General features: G+C 28.9%; 1 protein-coding gene across 1 annotated transcript in view; it reads right to left on the reverse strand.

Moving 5' to 3' along the window:
* The window catches only part of LOC105843531 (uncharacterized), a 72,246-nt gene extending 53,797 nt beyond the window's left edge, over positions 1-18,449 (reverse strand). The window contains exons 1-2 of the mRNA XM_065796088.1: positions 17,649-18,449; positions 5,656-5,813 (exon numbers count right to left, since the gene is read on the reverse strand). Of these exons, the coding sequence (XP_065652160.1) occupies positions 5,656-5,813; positions 17,649-18,168 (678 nt within the window). The 5' untranslated portion in view covers positions 18,169-18,449. The remainder of the gene's footprint in view (positions 1-5,655; positions 5,814-17,648) is intronic.
* Between the last annotated feature and the right edge of the window lie 6,500 nt (positions 18,450-24,949).

Here is a 24,949-nt window from a genome sequence, read left to right on the forward strand (position 1 = left end):
AAAAGTGAAGTTTAAATGGATAATATTAGGCTAGAAGCAGATATTAGTTTAGAAAATGGAAATGTTAATAGGCAAGTTAATTGTCGCAGAAATGAAAGAGATAGGCTTAGGCAAAATGAAATTAATAATCAACAAAATGCTAGAAATGCTGCTCGGCAAGCAGCAAATAATTCAAACCCAAATGAGGAGAGCTTGGTTAGGCGAATTGAAAATAATAATCGCAGAAATAAAAGAGATAGACTTAGGTGAGATGAAATTAATAGTCAACAAAATAGTAGATATGCTGCTAAATACGAAAAAATGCAATGTATAGCGAGAAGTAATACTATTCCAGATTATAATTATTTAGGAGAAATGAACTATATTTGTCAGCATTGTAATGCTGACAAATATAATTAAAAATTTCCTGATGAAACACATTTTTTATGTTGCCATAATGGAAAGGTAGTTTTGTCGAAACCTCCACCATTTCCACAAGATTTATTTAAAGGAAATTATGCAGATGGAAATCCCAATCTGAATTTTTTTAAATATATTAGAAATTATAATGCCTGTCAGGGTTCTTTTGCTTCATTTAAAGTTAATGTAGTTCAACCCATGAAACAAGGGCCACCATGTTTTAGATTATGTGGTCAAGTTTTTCATCGTATATAGGTAATCTTAGGCCAAATCTAGATGGTCCGTCGACATATTGTCAACTATACATCTACGATCCACTTGCAGCAGTAAATTCTAGAATGCAACAACGTGGTAATGATCTTTGCTTAAATGATTTAATGTTTCAATTGCAAACTATTATTAGTGAAGAAAACCCATTTGCTCTTGCATTTAAAAACATGGCTAAAGTGGAAGATGAAGAAATCATCGAGCAGCTATAGAAGGTCGCTCAGTGTCAGTTGTAAAAATGTCTTTACTTGAAGGGCAAGAGAGACGTCGCTATAATCTCCCTTCACATAATGAAGTTGTATTGTACAGTTGTAACTTCAAATACTTTAGCTTTATTTTATTTTTTCTTCTAGGAGAGTTGGAACAAAAAAAACAAAAAAAAAAAAAAAAAAAAAACAAGTATAAATTATATGATTAGTATAGTTAAATAAATGAAGCATTTATATCTGTTCCTCAGAAGTCAAAGGTTGGTTGTCACATTTTAGAAATTGTTCAGGAGAGAGAAAATAGTAAAATAATTAGTCTTTATTGGCTTATTCTTGATGATTAAATTTATGTAATTTTTTTTGTGTTTTATTTAATTTGTCTTAAGGCACATGAAATATAATTTTGAAAAAAAAAAATAAAAAGTTAAATAAAAAAAGTGAAAAGTTGTTTCTGGACAAAAAATGTTTTTCCTTTGAACATTGTGGGGACACCAGACTTTTTATATTGACCTAACTTTGTTTCACATTGTTGTAGGACAACAGTCTTTATACCTTTGTAGATACTGAAAAAACTAAAAAGGTCTCATACATAACTCATTTTCACAAAAAACTGGACAGCCGACCTTTGTCTTCTGAGGTATTAAGATTTAAAGTTTATTTTAGTTTATAGTTTTGGTTTAGTTTATAGTTATTTTTAGTTAGTTTTAGCTTCAGTTATCTTTTTTCTTACTTTAGACAACTTTATGGAGGAAATGAGGGGAATAGGTAAAAAAATATAATTATATATTTATTTATACGTGAATATTATTTTATTGACTATACTGAGGTATATTTTTTTGTCTTCAGTGTCTGGTATACAACCCTCGAAATTAGGGTCGGCATTTGGCAATGCCAACCTAACTGCCAACCTGAAAGTGTTTGAAGTCAGCAATTTTTTGTCGCCCTCCTTTCTATATTTTATGGTCACACCTTTGTATCAAATAATTATTGCCAACCTGATGCCGACATCAAAAAGATTGAGGTTGGCAAATTATTGCCGACCTCATTTTTCCTAATTCCGAGGGTTGGGTATACTCTACCATAACTGGTAGGGCTGTTTTATATTTTATATATTTTCTATGGAGAAATATGTGCAATAGGTAAAAGAATTATTTAATAAATATGATATTTTTTAACTGTTCGCGTTTTACTCATATTTTTATTAAAATAAAATTTTTCACATTTTTAACCTTTTTTAATTTACTCTTTTTTTTTAAAAAAAATAGAGTAAATTAAAAGTGAGTCATGAACATTTGAGAGCTTTTGTGATTTTAGATTCGTTAACATTTGAGCACAACAAAAATTATTGCTCCCAACACCCAGGGCTTCTCTCAGAGAGGTCTTTTAATAAGTGGTGTAATAATGGTGGTATGGATGAGCCCTCTTTCAAATGGAGGGCTCATACATATGGGGGTGTTGGGAGACACCAAAGAAAAAACAGCAACCAAAAGATTGTAAATGTCTTCTATCAGTGAAGATATTTATAACTTTTTTGTTGCTGCTTTTTCTTCAGTGATTTATTCTTATTTTTATTTTTTTTTATTTTGTAATTTTTTTTTAATTTGTAATTTTTTTTTAATAATATATTGTTGTATATTCGATTTGTTTTGATCTTTTTTAATTAAAATTTTATTTGTTTTTTCACCAATTAAACTTAAATATTGTTAAATTGATTCATTACCCAATTATCATAATATAATGATGCTACATTCTATTGTTAAAAATAATTAATAGGTAGTTTAATTTACTGAACTCACTGCTTTTAAAATTTACTATAAGCCAAGACAATATATAAATGCAATTTATTTATATCTCAATTTGACTTTTTATCTTTAATGTTTATAGTTTGGCTCCTTGAAGCATTTGTTATTTTGCTTTTTAATTAAAATATTTTAAATCTATTGTGATGACTTTTGAATTAAACTAAAGTTTACTAATAGCCAACATGAAATAGCGTCATTAAACAACACCGACAAGCTGCATCATGACAGCAACTGAAGTATGACAACAGGTTACTGAAAGCAGGTAAATTGTTTTCCAGTTTTTGCTTTATTTTCTTTTTCTTTTATGTCTACTTATCTGTTACAATTTTTATTATAGGTTTGTCATATGACGTATTAATGCAATATAAAAGATCAAAGTTAACATATTTTTTTAAATTTGTTATACACATGTTTGATTGTAAATTAAATTTTTTTTGTTTGAAACGTTGTTGTACTCAATGCTTAGTTATTTATAACAAACTTAGTTATTTTTAATAAATTTATTTAGTTGTGTGCATTTAACATTTTTAAGACAATTTTCTTTTTTAAAGAATAATGAATAAAGGGGATACCAAATAACTAATAACTCCTGTATAATATAAGTTAACTTCATATAAACCTTAATAACTAATTGCAGTTCATGTTATAAAAAATATAACAAGAATTTAGTTTTAGCTTTTAGTCAATTTAAAGCATGATGAAGTGTTATTATTTTGTGTCAGTAACTAAAACCGTATTGTGTTGAAATTAGGAAAAATCAAGTCAAGAAAAATGGTTCTGCCTTACACTGATATGACCTATGTCAGCTGTAAATTGAATCGATGTATACAAAAACGTTCTAAGCCATAAAAACTATTTTTTCGGGGAACGAGAAAAAATTTATTAAACCCAAAATTATTACTTTAATAAATTCAAAAAAAAAATCTGGGTGCTTTTTGACATCTTTAAACATTAATTTGTTAAAATATATATCAAAATTTGTGATATATATATGTGTTATACGTAGTTAAAGTTGTCTGACTTAAAAATAGTTTTTATAACTTAGAACGTTTTTGTATACATCGATTCAATTACTCAAATAATGTTAAATAATTGGTAAATTATTTTACCTCCTCATACTTTTTATGTTAATTTTACAAATGGTTTAATTTTTTCAATTTGAAAGCGTTTTTCTAAAAGGGTATTAGCTAAGGTTTTGCAACTTTAAATTGTGGAAAACAGCCACTATAAATTAATTATGTAACAGACCGACCATAACAGGTATTACGGGTTGCTTTCTGCTATTATAATTATGTATTATAATTACATATACGCCAGCCTAATAGATGAAGAAGGGTTGAGAAGTTGGTCAACAGATAAAATCTGTTTACCTTTTAAAGTTTTGACTTATAAATTTATTTTTTTATTTTTTATAAATTTTTGCAATATATATGTGAAAACCAGAAGTATTTCCAGATATCACAATTAGCAATCACTTAAATTGTGCCATTTTTTAAAATTTTTATTAAAATGAGCATCTTGAGCAAATGAACAAATCTTTGCGTACTGCCTAATATTTTATCTTACATTCAGCCTTTTTATAGTTTTTTTGAATACAAACTTAACAATAGTAAAATTTTGGCACACACAACAAATCTCTAATTTCTCATGTAATCCTGGGAAATCTGTTTGCATTATGAGATTTAGCTCTTTGTGGTATAAGTTATTGTATGATATTTGTGTAAATTAATAAAAACTTATTATACATATTAAAATATCATATAAAACATCTATAATGCATCAATCAACTTATTTCTTTCAAACGATCGCTATTTGATTATTTATTTCAGAATAGTTACAATATAATAGTTTTAGCTATTTTAATAATGGTTAATTTAAATTTTAGTAATAAATAATTTTAAATAAATAAGTTTAAATAACTACATTTTAATATACCCTAATATTAAAGAAAGCAATTTTTTTAAAAGCTATATTTAAAAATATTTACTAAAGTCTATAAAATAAGAATTGTAAAAGACTTTTGAACATTTTTTTATTTTGATATGGAAAAAAACAACAACTAAAATGCCAAAAACTGAATCTTAAAAGCATACCTATTAAACAACCAAACATTAATATGCTTTTTAAATTAATTAAAATAATTAAATTAATTAAACTAATGTCATATATGAGATACATAAGCATACATATATGTCGTGAACCAATATGAAATGCAAAACAGTTTTTACTAAAATAAAAGAACACACTAGACTACAACTAATGTACTAAAATCTTTTTAATTTTGTCATCTTAACATTATTTAAAACCCAATTTCAACAGAACACAAGTTTTTATCAATAAACAATTAGAACCAGACCCAAAAATTAGAAAGTTTTTAAGTTCTTATTTGTTATATACATCTAATAAAAATTTTTTTAGCTGTCTTCTAAAAATAATTTTAATTTGAACATTTTCCAAAAATTCTAATTTATTATAAATTAATGATACAATTATTTGTCAAAAAGGCCAAAAAAATGTTGATAAGACTTGAAAAAATTATTAGTATCATTTGTAAACAAACTTTTAATTTCTTATCCTGGTATCCATAAAACAAATTTATGCTAAAATTAATATTTTATCATAATTAAAATAAAATAAAAGTTTAAACATGCTTTATATTATATTTGCGAACTTTTATATTTGTGAAAAATTTTGTGAACTTTAATATTTTTCTATTATCATATTTTTAAATTTAAATGTCCATAATTATAACTAACAATTATTTTAGCATGTTCTCATTTTCTAAGACATGAAAATTCTAAACACAGAATTCATGAAACAAAAATTTCAAATTTCAAACATTAACTTAAATTAAAAATTCATACTTAAATTTATACCAAATCAATTCATACAAAAAACATTTAACCATAAGTATAGCAATACAACAGTGTATTTTACATACAAACAAAAAATAAGCTATTATAAAAAAAAAAATTAATTACCTTAAACAATGGCTCAGCAAAATAATTTCCACAAAAACATATGGGTAATATGCTTAGAGAACACTTTTGAAGGTTGTGTGACAATACACTGTTTTTAATCAGCTCAGAAACAAACAACTTATGCTGTTGCATCGGGTAGTATCCACTATAACCAACATCTGAATAAAGAAGGTTAATTTAATTTTAATGATAAATATATATAATTATCTATAAATAGTTATAAATATAAATAACAAATAGATCTTTATCAACAAGATTCAAAATATTATACAAGACAACAACCATAAGGTTTCTGTTGTGTATTATTAATATTAATCGATTTATCTTCATCTGATATGAGACATCTTGATCTCTATTCTATGCTTGTACTTGAAGAAGATTCTTTTATACTGCTTTTTCTTATATTAATAATGTTATTATTATAACTGTTGATTTGTTTTTAAATGCTATTGGTATTAGAATGTTCGTATTGTTTTGTTTTAATACTCTGTTATTCTTATAATTAGTTTCATTTTTATTATCATTATAATAATCATTATTAGTATAACATTTTTACCATTATTAATCTTACTGGTACTAATATTATTATTAACAATATTATTATTACTTTGCATATATTTATTACTGTTACTTCAACAATGCAATATTACTACTATTGTATATATTTATTCTGTTACTTTCTAATAATAAAGTTATCATTATACTACTAATAATATTACTCATATTAATATACTTATTTAATGTATTGTATTATTGCAGTCAGTTAGTATGGGTCATTGCATTCTTGTCATTTGTACACCTGTTTGCGACTAAATGATATGTATATATGGCTAGGAGAAGCCAACTCCAACTTAAAACACCCCCTGCCTTGGGGCTCTTGGTTGAGTAAAGGCTAGAGATGGTGCCTCGATAAAAACACTCATCTTGGGCAGTTAAACGCATCCGGCTACTGTGGTGTAAAAGGCCTCCTAGGCAAAGACTTAAAGGGTAAACAGATTCTATCTGCTGACCAGCCTCGCACTTCTTCTTCAACTATTAGGCTGGCGCAGATGTATTTATAATACATTGTTTCCAGTTTAGGATGTTGTATGTTGGATCATCTTGACTCAATGCATGGGATTTGCTTGTGTCTCTGTTTTTATGACTAGGCTTATCTCCTAATGAGGGTACAGCTTTAAAACTCAGTTTTATGGTTCTGAGGTCAGCTGGTAGTCAGGTTTCCTGAACTCTGTGGTTAATCTCAGAGAGGCTGATTCCATCAACAGCTGAAAAATATCAGAGTACTAACAGTGCCATGTTGCGCATGGATGATATTCCTGTTCGTACTTTTAGTGTGGTTTGTCGAGGCCACATTTGGAGCATTTGTTATGGCTTAGGGTTTATTAATAGTAATGAGGCAATTGCTTGGACTATTAAATATTGTACTGAGTACTATCTGTGCTTTGAGTCAAGTTTTTTAACAAATTTAAAAATGACTAAAGTACCAAAAACCATAAAACTCAAAAAACTATTGTCATCACCAAGTTCTCTAAATCTATCATTCACTAATATTCGTGATCTTCGAAGTAACTTTTTTTCTGTTGAATCTTATCTCTTGCAAAGTTCACCAGACCTACTTGCTCTTTGTAGGACTAATTTGAGTTTGGCTGTTTTATCTTGTGATCTTAGTGTTGATGGATATCTTCCTTTAATTCGTAAAGACTCTAATAGTCACATGCTTGGCCTGGGCATTTATATTCATGAGAATTCCCCCAATTGTTGAGAAACTATGTTTGAATCGACTATTCTTTTATGTGCTTTCATTTAGCACCACTTCACTCTAATTTACATCTTCACCTTTCTTTTTGTTCTATATTGTTCTCCTTCAACTCAAAACTGCACTTATTTTGATGTTATTTCTAATCAAATTGACCAAGCCCTCTCTCCTAATCCATCAGCCAATATCATTGTTGTGGGTGTTTTTAATGCTCATCACACTGAATGGCTTGGCTCTAGTGTCAGTGACAGGCATTAAAGCCCACAACTTATGCTTTTCTCAATCCCTAACTCAAAAAGTCAACTTTCCGAATCGTTTTCCGGACAACCCGAATCATTTACCTTTTACACTTGACCAGTGATTCGTTTGTGATCCTAGTCAGTGCTCAGTTTCTCCACAACTACCATTAGGTGCTTCTGATCACGGATTGATCTCTCTAAAACTATTATCTCATTCTTCTTCATCATCAGAACCCCTCTATCAACTACCTTAAAGCTGACTGGGACTCTTTCTGTGATTTTCTTCGTGATGGCCCTTGGGTAGAAATCTTTTATCTTCCTGTTGACAAATGTGCTTCTTACATAACTTTGTGAATTTAGGCTGGCATGGAATCTTTTATTCCCTCTCAATGATTCCAGGTCAAGCCTCACTCTTCTCCTTGGTTTACCTCACATTGTGCTGCTACAATTTCCAATCAAAACCAATACTTCGATATCTATCAGCAAAACAATTCTCCAGAAAACAGACCTTTGTTTACTATTGCTAGAAACCATTGTAAAAAGGTTTTGTTTAATGCCAAAGCCCACTATTCTCAGGCCAAGAAATCTCATATTTCATCAAAAAATTAGACTCTCGTGACATCTCGAGAATCTTTAACAGTATCAATAATAAGGGCAAATCTGTTATTTCACCTCTCTTGTATGATTCAAATTTTGTCACATCACCTAAAGACAAAGCTGAATTGTTTGCTAAGAACTTTTCATCGATATAATCTCTTGATTCCACTAGTTAGGTTCTATCTAATATTGTTGACATTCGTATCACTCCAGTTTCTGTATATAAAGTGATTACCTGCTAAGACTCTTCTACAGCTTGTGGTTCAGACAACATACCTGTTATAGTCTTGCAGAAGTGTTCTCCAGAGTTTTTTTCTATACTTTCAAAACTATTTAACAAGTGTCTGTCAGAGCCTTATTTTCCAGCTGGAAAGTGGCATCTATAATCAATATTTTTAAAAATTCTAGAGAGCAATCTGACTCGTCTAAATACTATCCCATTAGTCTTCTTCCTATAATAAGCAAGATTTTTGAATCTTTAATTAACAAACACTTAATCTCTCATTTTGAATCTAATGACTTACTTTCTGATCATCAGTATGGATTTCAATCTTCTTGTTCTACAGATAATTTGCTATCAGTAAAAACCGATTTATCAGGCATTAGATAGAGGTCAAAAGGTTAAGGCTATTGCTCTTGACATTTCTAAAGCTTCTGATAAAGTTTAGTATGCTGGTCTTCTCTATAAGCTTGCTTCTTATGGTGTATCAGGTAACATCTTTAAGATTATTGAATCCTTCCTTTCCAATCGTAACATAAAAGTTGTCCTTGATGGACAGCACTCTTCTTCATATCCTTGCACTTCAGGGGTTTCTCAAGGTTCTTTTCTTAGCACTATTCTGTTTTTAATTTACATTAACAATCTTCCAGATATTCTCACATCTAAGGTGGCATTCTTTGCTGGTGATACTACCATTTATTCTCACCTTGATAAGAAGCCAACACTCTCTGCTACAGCATGGTGCTCAAAGCGGTTGGTGAACTTTAATTCAGATAAAGCCCAATTTTTTTCTTTTTTTATCTTGCTTTCCTGATTTATATAATTTGCAATCTTTTAAGTTGCCTGTCAATCATTATCTTGCTCTACAAACTCCATCTATTCTCCTCCAGTAACTTCCAACTCTTATAGTGGTTGCTTGCAGCCTTGTTGGAAGTGAAGATGTGTAAAAAAAAAAAAAAAAGCAATCACTATTAAGTCATGAGTTACTTTAAATAGAGAATATAGAGAATAAGTTAGATACTAGGAAATGGTTAACTGAAGACTTAAAAAGTTGTAGGTTGTATAAAAAAGGAAAACATGAAAATAGGTAAGAGTTATAAGGTTTTTTTTAATGTGCAAGGAAAAAAACTGGAAAAGTTTTTATAGCATGAAGGGACAGATACAGTAAAAGGATCCAACTTGTTGAATAAGAAGCCAAATAAGAATGAGTTTTGGTTTATCATAATAGAGAAAGCTCATTTGAGCATTCACCATGATAGAGTTTGTAGAAAAAAGAAAGAAATGCAATGTACAACAATGGGAGAGTGTCTTAAGCTTGGCAGATAAAGCAGGTTTAATTACATTTACAATGTGTTTTTAGAGAGTAAAAAAAGGTTTGTTATTCATCAATATAGGAATGCCAACATTACCGCAATATTTTTTTGCAGTAAATAAAGAGTTTTTTTGTCTAACAAAAATTGTGAATTTTAAGTCCAGAACTTAAATCCATAAGCTACTGTAAGCCTTAGGCTGTTACAAAAAAGAGATCAGATTAAAAATTGGCTGGGTTATTCCATATGAAATCACCTAGTTTTTCAAAAGTGCCCAAGGGTATCAACTCAAATTTACTTCAAACTTTGACCACCCACAGTTTTTGTGAAAAAAACACAACCCTGAAAATTTCAGCTTGATTGACCAAACCATACAAAAGTTATGATTGAATTAATATAGACCAAAATCTGCAAAATTTGAGTATCTGGAGTTTACAGTAGATTTTTTTAATTTTTGACACAGCATAACTTTATAAATAAAAAAGGTGATCACCTGAAACTTTTTACGGTAATAGTTTTTCACTCAAATTATCTATTTTTGCAGGTGTTTTTGATTGATTTTAAACAACTTTTGAGTTCTTGTACCTCAAAGATGCTAAATAACACAATACTAGAAAAAATTTTGAAGACTTTAAAGTGCTACAGTTTAATGCCAACAGACAAACTGTGCCAATTTTTTGTTAGCTTTGTGTAGTTAGAGTAACCACTTGCAAAAAAATTAAAATTATATGTTAAAAGTTATTTTAACACTTGCAAGAGCCTGTTAAAATATCACTTTTTTAAAAAAATATGATAAATTACATTCACTTTGTAGGCATAGAAAGTAGCGTAGACAGTTAAAATAAATTATAAAACTTTTTACTAGCAAGGTTCTATATATAGACAATCAATGAAAAAAATTTAAAGACCTATACTCTATCTTATGACATGATTGTAGCCCTATGACTTAGGTGTACATTTTTAATTTTTCCCTGAATCAGTTTTTCCTAAAATAACATTATCAGTGTCTTAACTTAATTTATTTGATATGATTTTATAATATGTATTTGTTTAATATTATGCATATAATATAATTATAATGATATAATTTTCACATGGTTATAATTTGAGTGTAAAATACTTCAATTGCTTCAAGAGTTTGTATTAAAATCTAAATCTGCACAGTTTTTTCTGGATTTTATTATTTTAGTTTTTAATATTGCAAGAACCAAAAACTAAAAAGTTTTGTGTATGCAGAAATAGTTATATGTAGAAATAATTTATTGGTTGCATTTTAGACAGTTTTAATCACATTTGTACTTGAGATTTCATTTTTACTGAATTTATTACTAAAAAAATATTTAAACAATTTTTTTAGATTATGCTACATATTTAACTCTTGATTTTAATATTTTTAGATTAGTAAAAAATGTCAGCAAAATGTTGTGTGGGAAGAGTGTTAAATAAAAATTGTGATACTATGTAATTTTGTAGAATGGTAGGAAGAATAAGACTAAAAGAGACTGATATTGATATTTAAAGGATAGGATACACTTTCAAACCAAATGAGGAGATATGTTTTCACCATAAAAAAGCCTATATTTCTAGATATGAAGCACTTCAAAAATACTGTTGTGATCCGTTTAAAGTCCACAAGAAAAATAATTATCAAGGGATTGTGTAAAGTCATCATACCAATTTTAACCTTAGGATATGGAAAGTAGGCGCGACATATTAGGATATGGAAAGCAAAAAGGTAAAAAAATTGCAACAAGTATGACAAACCTAGCAGTGTCAGTATTGTATATAGACATAAAAGATATGGAATTGGAAAAAGAGCAATAATGTATAAACTGTAATGATTCAAACAAACTGTTAGGTGCAATAAAAAATAAAATGAAAATAAGTTTGAAGGAAGAAAAAGTTCAACTACTAACACTAACTCCTGATAGTTAGTCAATTGAAAAAACTTGCAAAACTTTGTTTCTGTATGTATAAATAATGTAAAAATTCAAATGGATGTAAGGTAGCCGATCAAGCTACCTTACATCCATTTGCTGTTTATTACAAAGATGAAAGAAATCAACTTAAATGTGAATGCTATTGTACAACTTCTGACCATCTCCGCCATGACCAAACAACAGTTCATTGTTTTCTCACAAAGTTAATCCCTATGATCAAAATCAAACTACCCACAATCAATAAAGTAAAATACTTCAGTGATGGAGCTGTGTCACAGTACAAAAATTACAAATGTCTGTTAAACTTAATATACCATCTTGAAGATCACAATATAAATGCTGAGCATTGCTTCTTTTTTAGATCCCATGGCAAAAGTCCATGTGATGGAAAAGGTGGAACTAAAAAAAGAGAAGACGTAAAAGCAAGTCTACGAGCAGCAAATGCAAACCAGATTCTTACACCAAACGAACTGTTTACATGGGCTGAAAAAAACATTAAAGGTGTTAACATTTTACATTTCATGTGATGATATCAATAACCATAAAACTTAATTTAACCTAAAGAAACGATATGAAGAAATGAGCACAGCTCAGGCACAAGAAGCTATCACAATTTTGTACCAGGTGGAAAGAAATTATTTTTAAGGAGAATCTCTAGCGATACTGTCTATGATACCCATTTGCTGAGTAATATTAACTTGGCAAAAAAGATCCTTTAAACTTTCAACCTGGTAAATACATTGCATGTTTTTACGGTGATGGATGGTACATAGGGTTTGTGCTTGAGATTTGTAATGAAAACCAAGATGGTAATGTAAAATTCATGCATAGAAATAAATTAATTTTAAAATGGACTAATGATGAACAATCAAGTCAGTGTTGGATTCCATTTGACAAGGTAATATGCCAAATAAGTGCTCCATCTGTTAAGGGTAGAAGGGTACTTGCACTATTAGGTCTTTTAAACTAAAAAAGTATTGCACTCAAAATGCTAAAATTATGTCATAAGGTAGAGAAGAGGTCTTTGAATCTTTTTTGGTGATTGTCAATATATAGAACCTTGCCAGTAAAAAGTTGCATAGTTTATTTTAACTGTCTTCACTACTTTCTATGCCTACAAAGTGAATGTAATTTATCTTTTTTTTTTTAAAGTGATACAGGCTGAATTTTTTTGAACAGGCTGCTGCGAGTACTAAAATAACTTTTAACACATAATTTTAATTTTTTCCGCAAGTGGTTACTCTAAGTACACGAAACTAACAAAAAATTGGCGCAGTTTGTCTGTTGGCATTGAACTGTAGTACTTTAAAGTTTCCAAAATTTTTTCTAATATTGTGTTATTTAGCATCTTTAAGGTACAAGACCTCAAAAATTGTATAAAATCAGTCAAAAACACCTGCAAAATTGAATTATTTGGGTTAAAAACTATCAACATACAAAATTTCAAGTGATCACCTTTTTTATTTACAAAGTTATGCTCTGTCAAAAATCAAAAAAATCTACTGTAAGCTCCAGGTACTTGAATTTTCCAGATTTTTGTCAATATTAAATCAATCATAATTTTTTAACAGTTTGGCCAATCAAGCTGAAATTTTGAGATTTGTATTTTTTTTTATAAATACTGTGGGTGGTCAAAATTTGAAGCAAATTTGAGGCGGTACCCTGGGGACCATTAGGTGATTTGATATGGAATAACCCGGCTGCTTATTCTAAGCAATCAAAAATAGAGCCACTTTAGGTGTAAAATTTTCAAGATCGATATTGTAGATAAGAAACAATACAAAAGCAAAGATAGAACCTTGTGGTACCCTTAAAGTTACTTGAAATAAAAAAAATTGTATGCCATCAAGAATAACTTTAATACTGCAGTTAGAAATAAATAAATTAATCTTAAAACCTTTATATAAAAAATAAACAGAGTGAAGACTATTTGTAGTATAGTTGGAGAGATCAAAGTTTTTTCTAGAATTTTGAAAAATTTGAACCACTTAATTAGCAATTTTTAAAAATTTAATAAAAATTGAAGAAAGTTCTGGAGAACACTTTTTTAAGACTAAGATGGAAATCATGTCTGGAACACAAACTGTAGAAGTTTTAATTAAAAATTAACTTTAGCATTGGAAGCCAGAGTGATTTGGATAATTAACAATGGGTTAATCTGTTTAACTGGCAGGAAGAGTATGGTCATTAGATTCAAGACTCAATTTAGAGTAAGATTTTTTTGAAATAACTCTGCTTTATTCTGGAGAGAAGTAAAAGGATCAGACCCATGAATTAGAGATCAAATGTTAGACTTACTTTAGTTAATGACACTGATGAAGACTAACCAAAAGTCTCTAGAACGGAACATTTTTTATTTTATTTTTTTGTTAATTCACCTCCCCAAGGCCGAGAAGGCCACTACAGACAAGGAGGCTACTTAGTTGTGGTTATAACCTTTTTTCAACTCTATGACTCCAAAACACGAATTTTGACAAACAATGGCGCTGCATAGAGAAACAAGTTGAGCGCAGTACTACCAGGGTGGTGGGATTGAACTCGGAACCTCTTGCTTATGAAGCGAGTGCCACTACGCCACTATCGCATATGATAAGATAAAAGATGATAAGATACAAAATTTAGTAAACTGAGAATATTAGAGCTTAACATCAGACAGGACCTTTTTACATTGGCTTCTTGGAATAATAAAAGGACATTTGTTCTTATTAGAGATGTTCTTGTAAAAAAGATGTAAAAGATGATTGAAGTTTAATAAAGCAACTGGTCAAGATGGTGAAAAATGTGGAGTAAATGAGACTTGACTTAAAATTGAAAAGAAGGAATAAAAGCTTTTGAACTTTTAGTCCAGAAAGAATAAAAGCTTCCGAGATGCGCTTTATGCATACATATTATGGCTATAAACATATATGTTTGCTATTTATTTAGATGCTGGCATACAATATCCTTACATATTTATATAAACTTTAGTATTTATATGGTGTGGTATTGGCTGAAAGAGAAGATGATCAGATTATGATCAAGATCATAATGATGAAGGTAACAATGATTATGATAATCATGTTGATCATAATGATGTTTATATATACATATATATAAAAAAATATAGCATGAATTTTGAATAAAAAATATATACTTTAGGGTGTATAAATGTTTATGCAGCCTCTGCCCCGGCTATATTTTATCAAACCCGGCCCCGGTCAAATATCAACCCCGGTCGCTTACTATTTACAGTGTAAAATAAAAGATTAACTATTATATAAATATCATTTAAAATTATAAGCAATTCACACTATAATTTACATTTTATTTACATATAATTTATTATTAATTGACATTTTATTATTAATTGACATTTTCATCTGTAACTTTATAGGATAAAATATTAACTATCTAATACAAAACAGTTCAAACATATTAAGAAAACACACACATGAACATTTTTTCTTTCTTTAACAAATTCACTCCCAACAAGACCCAACAAGCAATCACTATTTAAGTATATGAGTTGTATAATATATTCATATTCTATTAAGAATATGAATATATTATACTATTAAAGTTATGAGTTCAACAAAAAGAAAAGACAAGAGTTAAAGAGCCAAAAAAAATGTAAACAGAAAAATTTTAAATAAAAAAATGGTAGTCAGAAAACTAAAAAATTATCAATAATTTTTAATAGATAATCAGGAAGTTTAATAATATTAATAAGAAACAACGAAGACCCAACATAGAACAAAAAGTGGTATACCCGAAGTTACTAGAAATAAAGAAGAGTATTGTCTGTAATGGACAACTTTATCACTGACGCTAAAAAGGAATAACTCAATAATTAATGATAGCTCATTTGAGCAGCAATAGTATTTGTAAAAAAAAGGAAAAGAAGCAAATCTGCAAAAATGGGAAAGATGTTCCAGCTAAGTAGATAGACAGGTCCAACTACATTTACAATGCGTTCTTGAACCTTGTCTAGAAGAGAAAGAGATTCATTAGAAAAACCATCCCAAATAGGATTGACAGTATTCCATACAGGGACAAATAAGAGATTTGTAGAGGTAGAGAATGGAATCAGGAGGGAGAAAGTGGCAAGCACAATAAAGAGAAGCAACCTTAACAGATACTAATTTAACATTCGATTGCATATATGGTTTCCATGAAAGGTCAGTAGTAAACGATAATCCAAGAAGACATAAAGAGGAGAGAGAGGCTTAGAGAGAGGGTCACCATTCATTAATATAGGAATGCTGACAGTACTGCAATAGTTGTTTACAGTAAAGACTGAGTTTAGTTGGGGTTAAAATTTACAAACAACTGTGAGCCCCAATCTGTGACAGAAGTGAGATCAGATTCATAACGGCTGCCTGCTCTAAGCGATTGAAAAGAGAAGACTTTTTGTCAAGACAGGAGTGAAAAGTGGAGTCATCAGCAAAAAGAGCTACTTTAGATATAAGGTTGTCAGGAAGATCATTAATGTAGATAAGAAACAAACCAGGACCAAGTATAGAACCTTGAATAGAACCTTGAGGTACCCCAGAAGTTACTGGAAATAAAAAAGAGTATTGGCCTTCAAGGATGACTTTAATAAAACAGTTAGAAAGAAACAATTTGACATAGAGAAAAAAACTTTCCTAAAAAGATCTCAAAAACTTTCCTAGATACACTATATGAAACAAGCTTACGGAGAAGACCAGCATGCCAAACTTTGTTGAAAGCCTTAGATATGTCAACAGCAATTGCCCTAGCATCTCCCCCATCTAGTGCACAATAAAATCTTTCAGTCACAACAGTTAGCAAGTCAGCAAGTAAAGCAAAAGGATAGAAAACTGTATTGATTGTCTGACAGTGAGTTATTTGACTCAAGATGGGATGTGAGAAATTTATTTATCAAAGACTTAAAGACTTTACTAATAACATAAAGAAGACTGATTGGACAATAATTAGAGGGGTCAAAATGTTCACCAGAGTTTTTGAAAATTGGAACAACAGATGCCATTTTCCAGCAGGCAGGAAAACAGGACTTCTGGAGAATATTTTTGTAAGACTATGATAGGTAATTATTTAATGAATTACCTTAAAATGGTCAAATAGTATAATATATAATTATATAAAATAAATATATATTTATTGAATTAGCAATTTGCATCCTTTAAAAAATTTTATATTAATTTTTTTATTACTAAAATTTTTAAAATTGGAAAAACATAAACATCTATTCTCTATAAAAATTGATTCTCAATTCTATATAAAAACTTTTATGTGATTAAATTAATATGTTTTTATCAAAAAAACTTTTACTCAAGAGCCCTAAGCCCTAATTTGTTAAGCCCTAAGCCCTAACTTGTTGAGATTTACTCAATCAAGAGGGGAAAAAAAAAATTGTTTTTTCTCACTCCAGTTTTTACTAACCAAAAAAACTAAATTACTTCACTTAGTCTAATATAGGATTAATTTAATGCCATGACCAGGACAATCACACAACAATACAAAACTAATTATTTTTAAAATAATTGGAAACAAAACTATTATGAAAAAAAGGTTTATGGTGAATTGCATGAAAATAATTTTAAGTAAAAATTACAATTAATTTAATTATTCATAATTTTCTTTTAACAACTTTTAAATACAAATATTATTTAAGTAACTAAATTTTTTATTTAATTATATAATTATATTATTACTATTTTATTTATACTTGTTATATTATAGAATTTTTTAGTTTATTTTAAAATTGAATTTATCTATCAATGTTTGTCAATAAATAATTTGTTTGTTAATGTGATAGTTGCCGATTTGACCCTAACTTGGCAGCAGTATTTTAAATGAGATGAAAAAAAATTTTAGTGTTTAAACCAAAATCTTTAATAACATTTATTTAAATAACAAAATTAAAAAAAAAAAAGTGTAATTATACAAAATATTAAACATTTTCTTTACCATAATTCCAGCAAAGTTCTTTAGTTATCTGCTGAAACATTGGCAACTCATAAACAAACAGATTGCTATGGCAGCTGCTTTTACGGTTTCTAAATATATCTAATCGGAATGTATCACGTACTGACTTATAACGTAAAGCAGATTTACAGGAAACTTCATTTTGAGTGTCTGATTCACTTCTTATGAATTCATTTGCTTGAAATGAGGTTTTTGATACACCAAGCTCCATAGTTTGGATACCATTATGATGCAAAAACTTTTGCTCGTCTTTTTTTTTTTTTTTATCAAAAGTACATGTCAAATGACATCCTATCCTTCTGCCAAACTCAGGACAATCAGATAAATTAACAATCCTTTTTTGATATTGTTTTAATGTAAGGATATCAAAAATTTCACAAAATTTTGACAAATTTTTAACAACTAAATTATCTTCATTATAATTGACTCTTGTATCTGATGTTGATTTTTCTATATTAATTTTATTCTGGTTAATAATAAATTCTACCAAGTTATCAAACATTTAAAGAATTGTCGATTATTGTTTTCATTTAAACTTAGATAGCTTATATCTAAATTGATGCATAACCCAAGTGCTAAGCAAATAAAAAAATTAATTTATCTAAACTTTAATGGATGTATTTTTGTAATTTAAAATGTAAAACATCAATACTAAAAATAGTAGCTAAAAAAAGTGCCTGAAATATTGCTCCAAGCACAAAAAAACTATTAAATCGTAAATTAAAAATCAAAAAAATTTTCAATTTGGCGGTTTTTCTTTACAGAAGTTTTAGATATTATATCAAAATAATATAGCTAATTGCATCATTACTTTGCTAAAAATATGTAAACAATCTGTAGGAAAAAGGTCAAAGCAACGCATGAATAAGTTCCGTATATCGAACCTTCAAGTAACTATAGATTGAGAAAAAAACCTTGTAGGCACAAAACGTATTTAAAACGTCTTAAACACGTTTTGCGTATTATAAAGCATGGCATCGCTACCATATGTGAACCAGGGTTTTTTAAATGGATGAATTTGTGTAAACGTCTTGATCAAATCCACCCTTTTAAAAAAACTGATTCATATTATGATTATATCATAAATATAATTTGCAAGCTTACATGATAATTTTCAATTACCATGTAAGCTTGCAAAAAATTTATTCCATAAGTAAAAATAAATCGTAATAACAGAAAAATATTTCTTAACAAATAGATTATAAATAATATCAAATAAAAGAATAAACTCTGGTCTATCAATAGATTTTTTTTTATGGACGGATAGTTTAAAAAAATCCCAAAATAATAAAGCAAAAAGTATATCTAAAAGTATATCAAAAAGATAAAAAAAAACTACAATAGAGTAAGAAAAATACATAGCTAAAAATTAGACCCAAAACTGTTGTATAATTATATCAACAGAAAATGAAAAATGAAAAATTATTTAACGTCAATTGAAGATTCTGATGTTCCGTATGATTTCATTCTTATGAGATTATAAGTGTAAGTTTGTAAACAGTTTATAAGTTAAATCTTATAAACTGTTTACAAGATTTCCTTGGTCAACATTTTATTATCAACGTTGTTAAAAACGTTATATATAGGGAAAATTATTTTTTGAAGAAGGAACAAAAAAACAAAAAATAAGAACAAAAAAAAGAGAAAAGGTTTACGTGAATGAAATTTTGGTGTGCACGCTCTTTGTTATTGTACGATCAAAATTATGGTAAAATATATTCAAAAAAAATTTTTTTAATTCGAGCAAGTAGGGGAGACTGGTTCTCCTAGGGACGCCATGTACCTAGGAACACTCAAGTATTTTGAGAATTTTGTATAAGAGCATAATATTTTTTGCATGTGGCAAGATTCCACCTCTTGAGGCCAGTTGACAGCCGAAGTGTCATCGTGTTGTTGAGACGCGTTGCAAAGTGGTGATTAAAAATTGATTTTACAACCCTTTTTAACATTTTTCTTTTTTAATTTCGCCTTTGTAATGTATTTAACAAAATATTTCTTAGTTTATACGAATACATTACTTTGTTTGCTTGAATATTGCGTTAATAATATCTCTCAAATCCTAACCTCAAATTTTTAGTCGGCGTTTTTTGTCAATTCGGCGCCCTGTTATCCCTAGGTAAAACAGAGTGCCAAATTTCTGTATCATCAGGAATTATTTGTGTTTTTATGTAAAAAAATAATTCATTTATGAATCGTGGTATAATAAATAGTATAATTGTGACTCGTTGTGCAGTAATTAATAGGAAATAATAGTTGTAATTCAATTTATGCCAATAATAATAAAGAATTAAAGTTATAGTAATAAATTATCTTTAGTACTTTTTTATTTTCATTCTAGATTTTGTTCGTCATGCCACGCAGCGAAAACAAATAATCCGGCAAGATCCAGATAAAGAAGTTGTGGAGAAGGCTTTATTTATTAGTGTTAACTATTTTAAATAATATTGTTACCTTCACTACAAATAAATAGTTCTTTTAACGATCTATATCATTGTTTTAGTTTCCTTTCAGGATTTTTTACAGGTTCTTTTTTATTTATAATTATTAGCTCAATAGAAGCCAATCTGAGAATTCGATTACCCAGCCGTCTCTAGGTACAACCACCTAAGTCCCTAGGTACAACACCATGTTGTACTTAGGGGCAAAGTCAGACCTCATTTTGCGGCTAAAAAAAAGTACTAAAAAATTGTATTATAAAGCAGAAATTCTCATCAATAGTGCATAAAGGACCATATTTTCATATACAGTTTTCAAAAATTCAATTATATTCACCGATGAAAAATTACGCTCATTAACCTAAAGGCGTCCTTAGGAGAACCAGTCTCCCCTAAATATACATTTTTTTACATAGCATCTATAAATAGTCAGGTCATGACTTTTACTCAATTACTCTTAACATGTAATCTACACCTTTTCAGGATGAAATTGAGAACTTGAAAGTTGTAATTAAGAAAAGTAAGATGTAATTGAGAACTTGAAAGTTGTAATTAAGAAAAGTAAGATGTAATTGAGAACTTGAAAGTTGTAATTAAGAAAAGTAAGATGTAATTGAGAACTTGAAAGTTGTAATTAAGAAAAGTGAGATGTAATTGAGAACTTGAAAGTTGTGATTAAGAAAAGTAAGATGTAATTGAGAACTTGAAAGTTGTAATTAAGAAAAGTGAGATGTAATTGAGAACTTGAAAGTTGTAATTAAGAAAAGTAAGATGTAATTGAGAACTTGAAAGTTGTAATTAAGAAAAGTAAGATGTAATTGAGAACTTGAAAGTTGTAATTAAGAAAAGTAAGATGTAATTGAGAACTTGAAAGTTGTAATTAAGAAAAGTAAGATGTAATTGAGAAATACAACATGTAATTTAGAAGTCGCAATATGCAATTAAGAAACACAACATGTAATTAAGAAATTTTAAAATGTAATTGAGAATCCCAACATGTAAATAAAAAATCGCAATATATAATTTGAAAAACAAAAGTTGTAATTAAGAAATCGTAATATGTAAATGAGAATACATTATTTGTAATTGCGAATTCAATGTAAGCTTAAAGGTCATTATAAAAGATCTTCTTAGACATGCATTTTAATAAGTTAATAATATCAAATTTAGCATTACAGTGGAATTGAAAGATCGTTGACAAATAACACAACGATCTTTCAATGGAATTGAAAGATCGTTGTGTTATTTGTCAATACACTATGAATAGAAAGTTTGTTATTAAATTGAATCCGTGAAAGCATTTATTTCACCAAATTTCTTTACAACCACTTCTGGAATAACCAGAACCACCTTGTCCAATTTGTAGACATGAAATACATCCAACTGAACAAGTTGAAATAAAACATTATGTTTTATTTTCATCGAATGATAGAAGAGTAATTCAATGTGCTGAGCGAAACGACAATTGGGTGACTCTGACGCAAACTTTAGGTGTCAAATATAAGATAGCATGCAATTGTGTCCACAGCGGAAATATAAGTTTTATTGGAAGAGGTGATTTTAAACCAAAAAAATTAACCAAATTGAAGAAACACTAACAGATTAAAAGTGACTGTCAGCTGACACTGGCATTACCTCGAAGGCAGACTATTTTCATTTAAAAAGTGCACAAGGAGCCTACTACAATGAATAGTAATGAAAACAAACAAAAAAAAGAGCTGAGTATGTTAGAAACATTAACGAACACATCACAAATGGTCATCAGATAGTTTGGTTGGATGAAACAAATTTTAATCTTTTTTGTAGAAAAACACAAGGACGGGCCAAACAGGGGAAAAAAGCAATAATGAAAATACCTTTTTCAAAAGGTGCAAACATACATTTAATTGCAGCTATATCAACAACAAATGTCGTCATGATGGAAACTCGCAGAGGATCATTTAAAGCAGATTCTTGTAACGAGTGGATGTTGGCTTTGTTTAACCAGTGGGTTACATTCGGGAATCATTTAGGGGATTTGGTTGTCGTAACAGTAAACGCTCCATGTCACGCTCTTTTGAAAAAGGTGTTTGAAAATTCACCAGCTCAGTTGTTACGATTAGGACCCTACATTACAATGTTAATCCCAGTGGAAGCTATCTGGTCTAAAATAAAAATAAACGTTAAAAATGTTATTTGCATTCCACTTATATTCGGTGCTGGGATTATGGAACAACAAATGCAGTGTTTAGAAAGAACTGTTACTGTGGCAAAAAATACAAAAACGGGAGGTGATTGTACACGCGCTGTACAACATACGAACACGCAATACGCAACGGTTTTAAATATGGAAGACATCCAAGTTAGTGTTAACTGAATATTGCAATGATTTTTAATGACGTTGTTTAAATCTAAATTTTAAATTTTTATGTAAATAAATTATTTGTGTTTTAATTATTATTCATCTGAAATCTCAATTAATTTTTCACAAACAAAAATAAAAGAAAATTTTAATTGACACTCAATAGGGTTTTTCCAGTTGCCGCCTTAACCTCAAATGCCTTTTTCATGACTTTTTATATTTTATTGACATTTTATTACTATTTCCAACCTTAAATTACAAAATATATTAGGACTACAAAATTCAAAATACAAAGAACTTTGTATTCTTTATACTTTTCTCAATTACAACTTTTATCTTCTCAATTACATTTTACGATTTCTTATTTAAAACTTTCATCTTCTAAATTACATCTTCCGTTTTTTAATTACATCTTTCATGTTCTAAATTACATCTTACGTTTCTTAATTACAACTTTCATCTTCTAAATTACATCTTAGATTTCTTAATTAAAACTTTTAAGTTCTCAATTATATCTTGAAAAGGTGTAGTACAACAAGCTACATGTCCTGTTGCCTTGTAGTATGTTATTTTTTGGAAAAGGCTAAAAAAGGTTAAACTTGACTTCAATTTTCTTTCCTGCTCGGTTCTTGGTTGAGTAGGAAGGCTACAGCTGATGTCTCAATAAAAATGCTCATTTTGAGCAAGTGTACAAAGCATCCGGTTATTGCCTTTTAGAAGATCCCCTAGACAAAGATTTTAAGGATAAGCAGAAAATTTGTTGGTCTCATGCACTTTCTTCATCCAATAAGCTGGCCTTAAATACAAACCACAGTTTTATTCTGCTTATGATAACGAGCAATGATCATTATCATAAGCAAAAAAAAATCAAATCATCTTGACTCGAATACTTTTGCTTATTCCTATGGTGGAACTCTTTGAGCAGCCGTGGCGCTAAAACTAGTTTCAGCTTTTTTGCAACTTTTTTTTTCTCGTTAAATCTTAATTTTTCAGAAAAAATAAGTTTTCATAGGAAATAGATAATGGGCTGAAATTTTGCAGGTTTAAAGATGAACATACTAGGTATGTTGTCTATGAAGCAAAATATTTTAATTTTTTTTTAAACTCATTTTTATCATGTTTCGGTCCCAAGCTTTCCTTAATTTTTATATCTTAAAGTTTGATTGTCAACCTGGTAAAATTAAAAATGTTTTAAAAAATTCTGTTTCATTGACAACATTTTGAATACATTAAAGAATTCATATTCAGATTTTCAAACAGTTTTGACAATTTTTGAGTTAGTTATATTAGATAAGAGAATAGGCAGTTTTGGGAGTAAAATGACACTAATTATGCGCATAAATGATGACGTCATCACTAAAAAAAATTTTTTGTACTATTTTAGATTTTTTATTGTTCATTAATAGACAAGAGTTAAAGTCTATTGATAGTTTTCAATTTTTTTAATTTTTCTCCTGGTCGTCGTCGTACAAATAAGCTTTTGTCCATCAAAATTTGAAATATTGATTCGTCCGAGAAGCAGACCTGTAAAACATTTCAAAAATATTTTAAACTATTTGTCTTAAATTTTTCTGGTTTCTTACAATATTATAAATTATATTTACTCTACTCCAGTATTTAATAGTCATATGCTAGTGTTTTCTAGCCCATTCCCGTCGCTTTTTTTTTAATGGCTTCAGTAAAATGTGGTTTTTTGTTTGGACAACGAACCATTAAATTTTCTTCAGCCAACCTTCTTTGAATCGTCGTTTTGGAGACGTTAATTCCTTCATTGTTTATCATTGTAGCTAGTTGAGCCACACTTTTTTTTCTGTTTTTAAGACAGATGTCTCTAATTTTACGGTCACAACGTCGAGTAGTGATCCTTTTTCTGCCCTTTTGCCAACACGGTCTGGTTTTAGAAGCACAATTGTATCAATTTTTCTTTTAATTCGGTTTACTACTGACTTTGAAACACTTGCAATTGCTGCTATCTCTCTCTGAGAATGTGTAGAATGAAGAAGTGAGGTTTTTACTTCCTTTCTTTATCTTGGGGTTAAGTCTGGAGACTTACCTAAAAAAATCAATAAGATGTGAGAATGGTTACAAGTCAGGATTTATGCATTAAAATTAGCAAAAATAATAAATTATTAGCTATAACTAATTGAACTACTAACCAATGTTTAGGTTTTAATAGTTCTGAACTCAAAAAACTTGCAAAAAATTGTTCCAAAAATGAATAATTGAAATCAATTTTGAACTTACTCCAACCACACTTTTCAACAATTGACAGCTAATTGAGCAATAACCTAATATTTTGACAGATAGGGCGGACTGACACAATTGCCACAGTTTAAAAACAATTTTAGTTATATTAGTAACTAAAATACAAAAAAAAAATTATTTAAAAACGATTTATTTGCTCGCAAAAATCATTTAAACTTTAAAATTACTTAAAAAGTAAAGTGTCCCTAATAATTTGGCAACCCACTGTATATTGACAAATGGCATCAGTGTTTTTGAGTTTC

Source organism: Hydra vulgaris, chromosome 04, assembly GCF_038396675.1.
Source record: "Hydra vulgaris chromosome 04, alternate assembly HydraT2T_AEP".
Lineage (NCBI taxonomy): Eukaryota > Metazoa > Cnidaria > Hydrozoa > Anthoathecata > Hydridae > Hydra > Hydra vulgaris.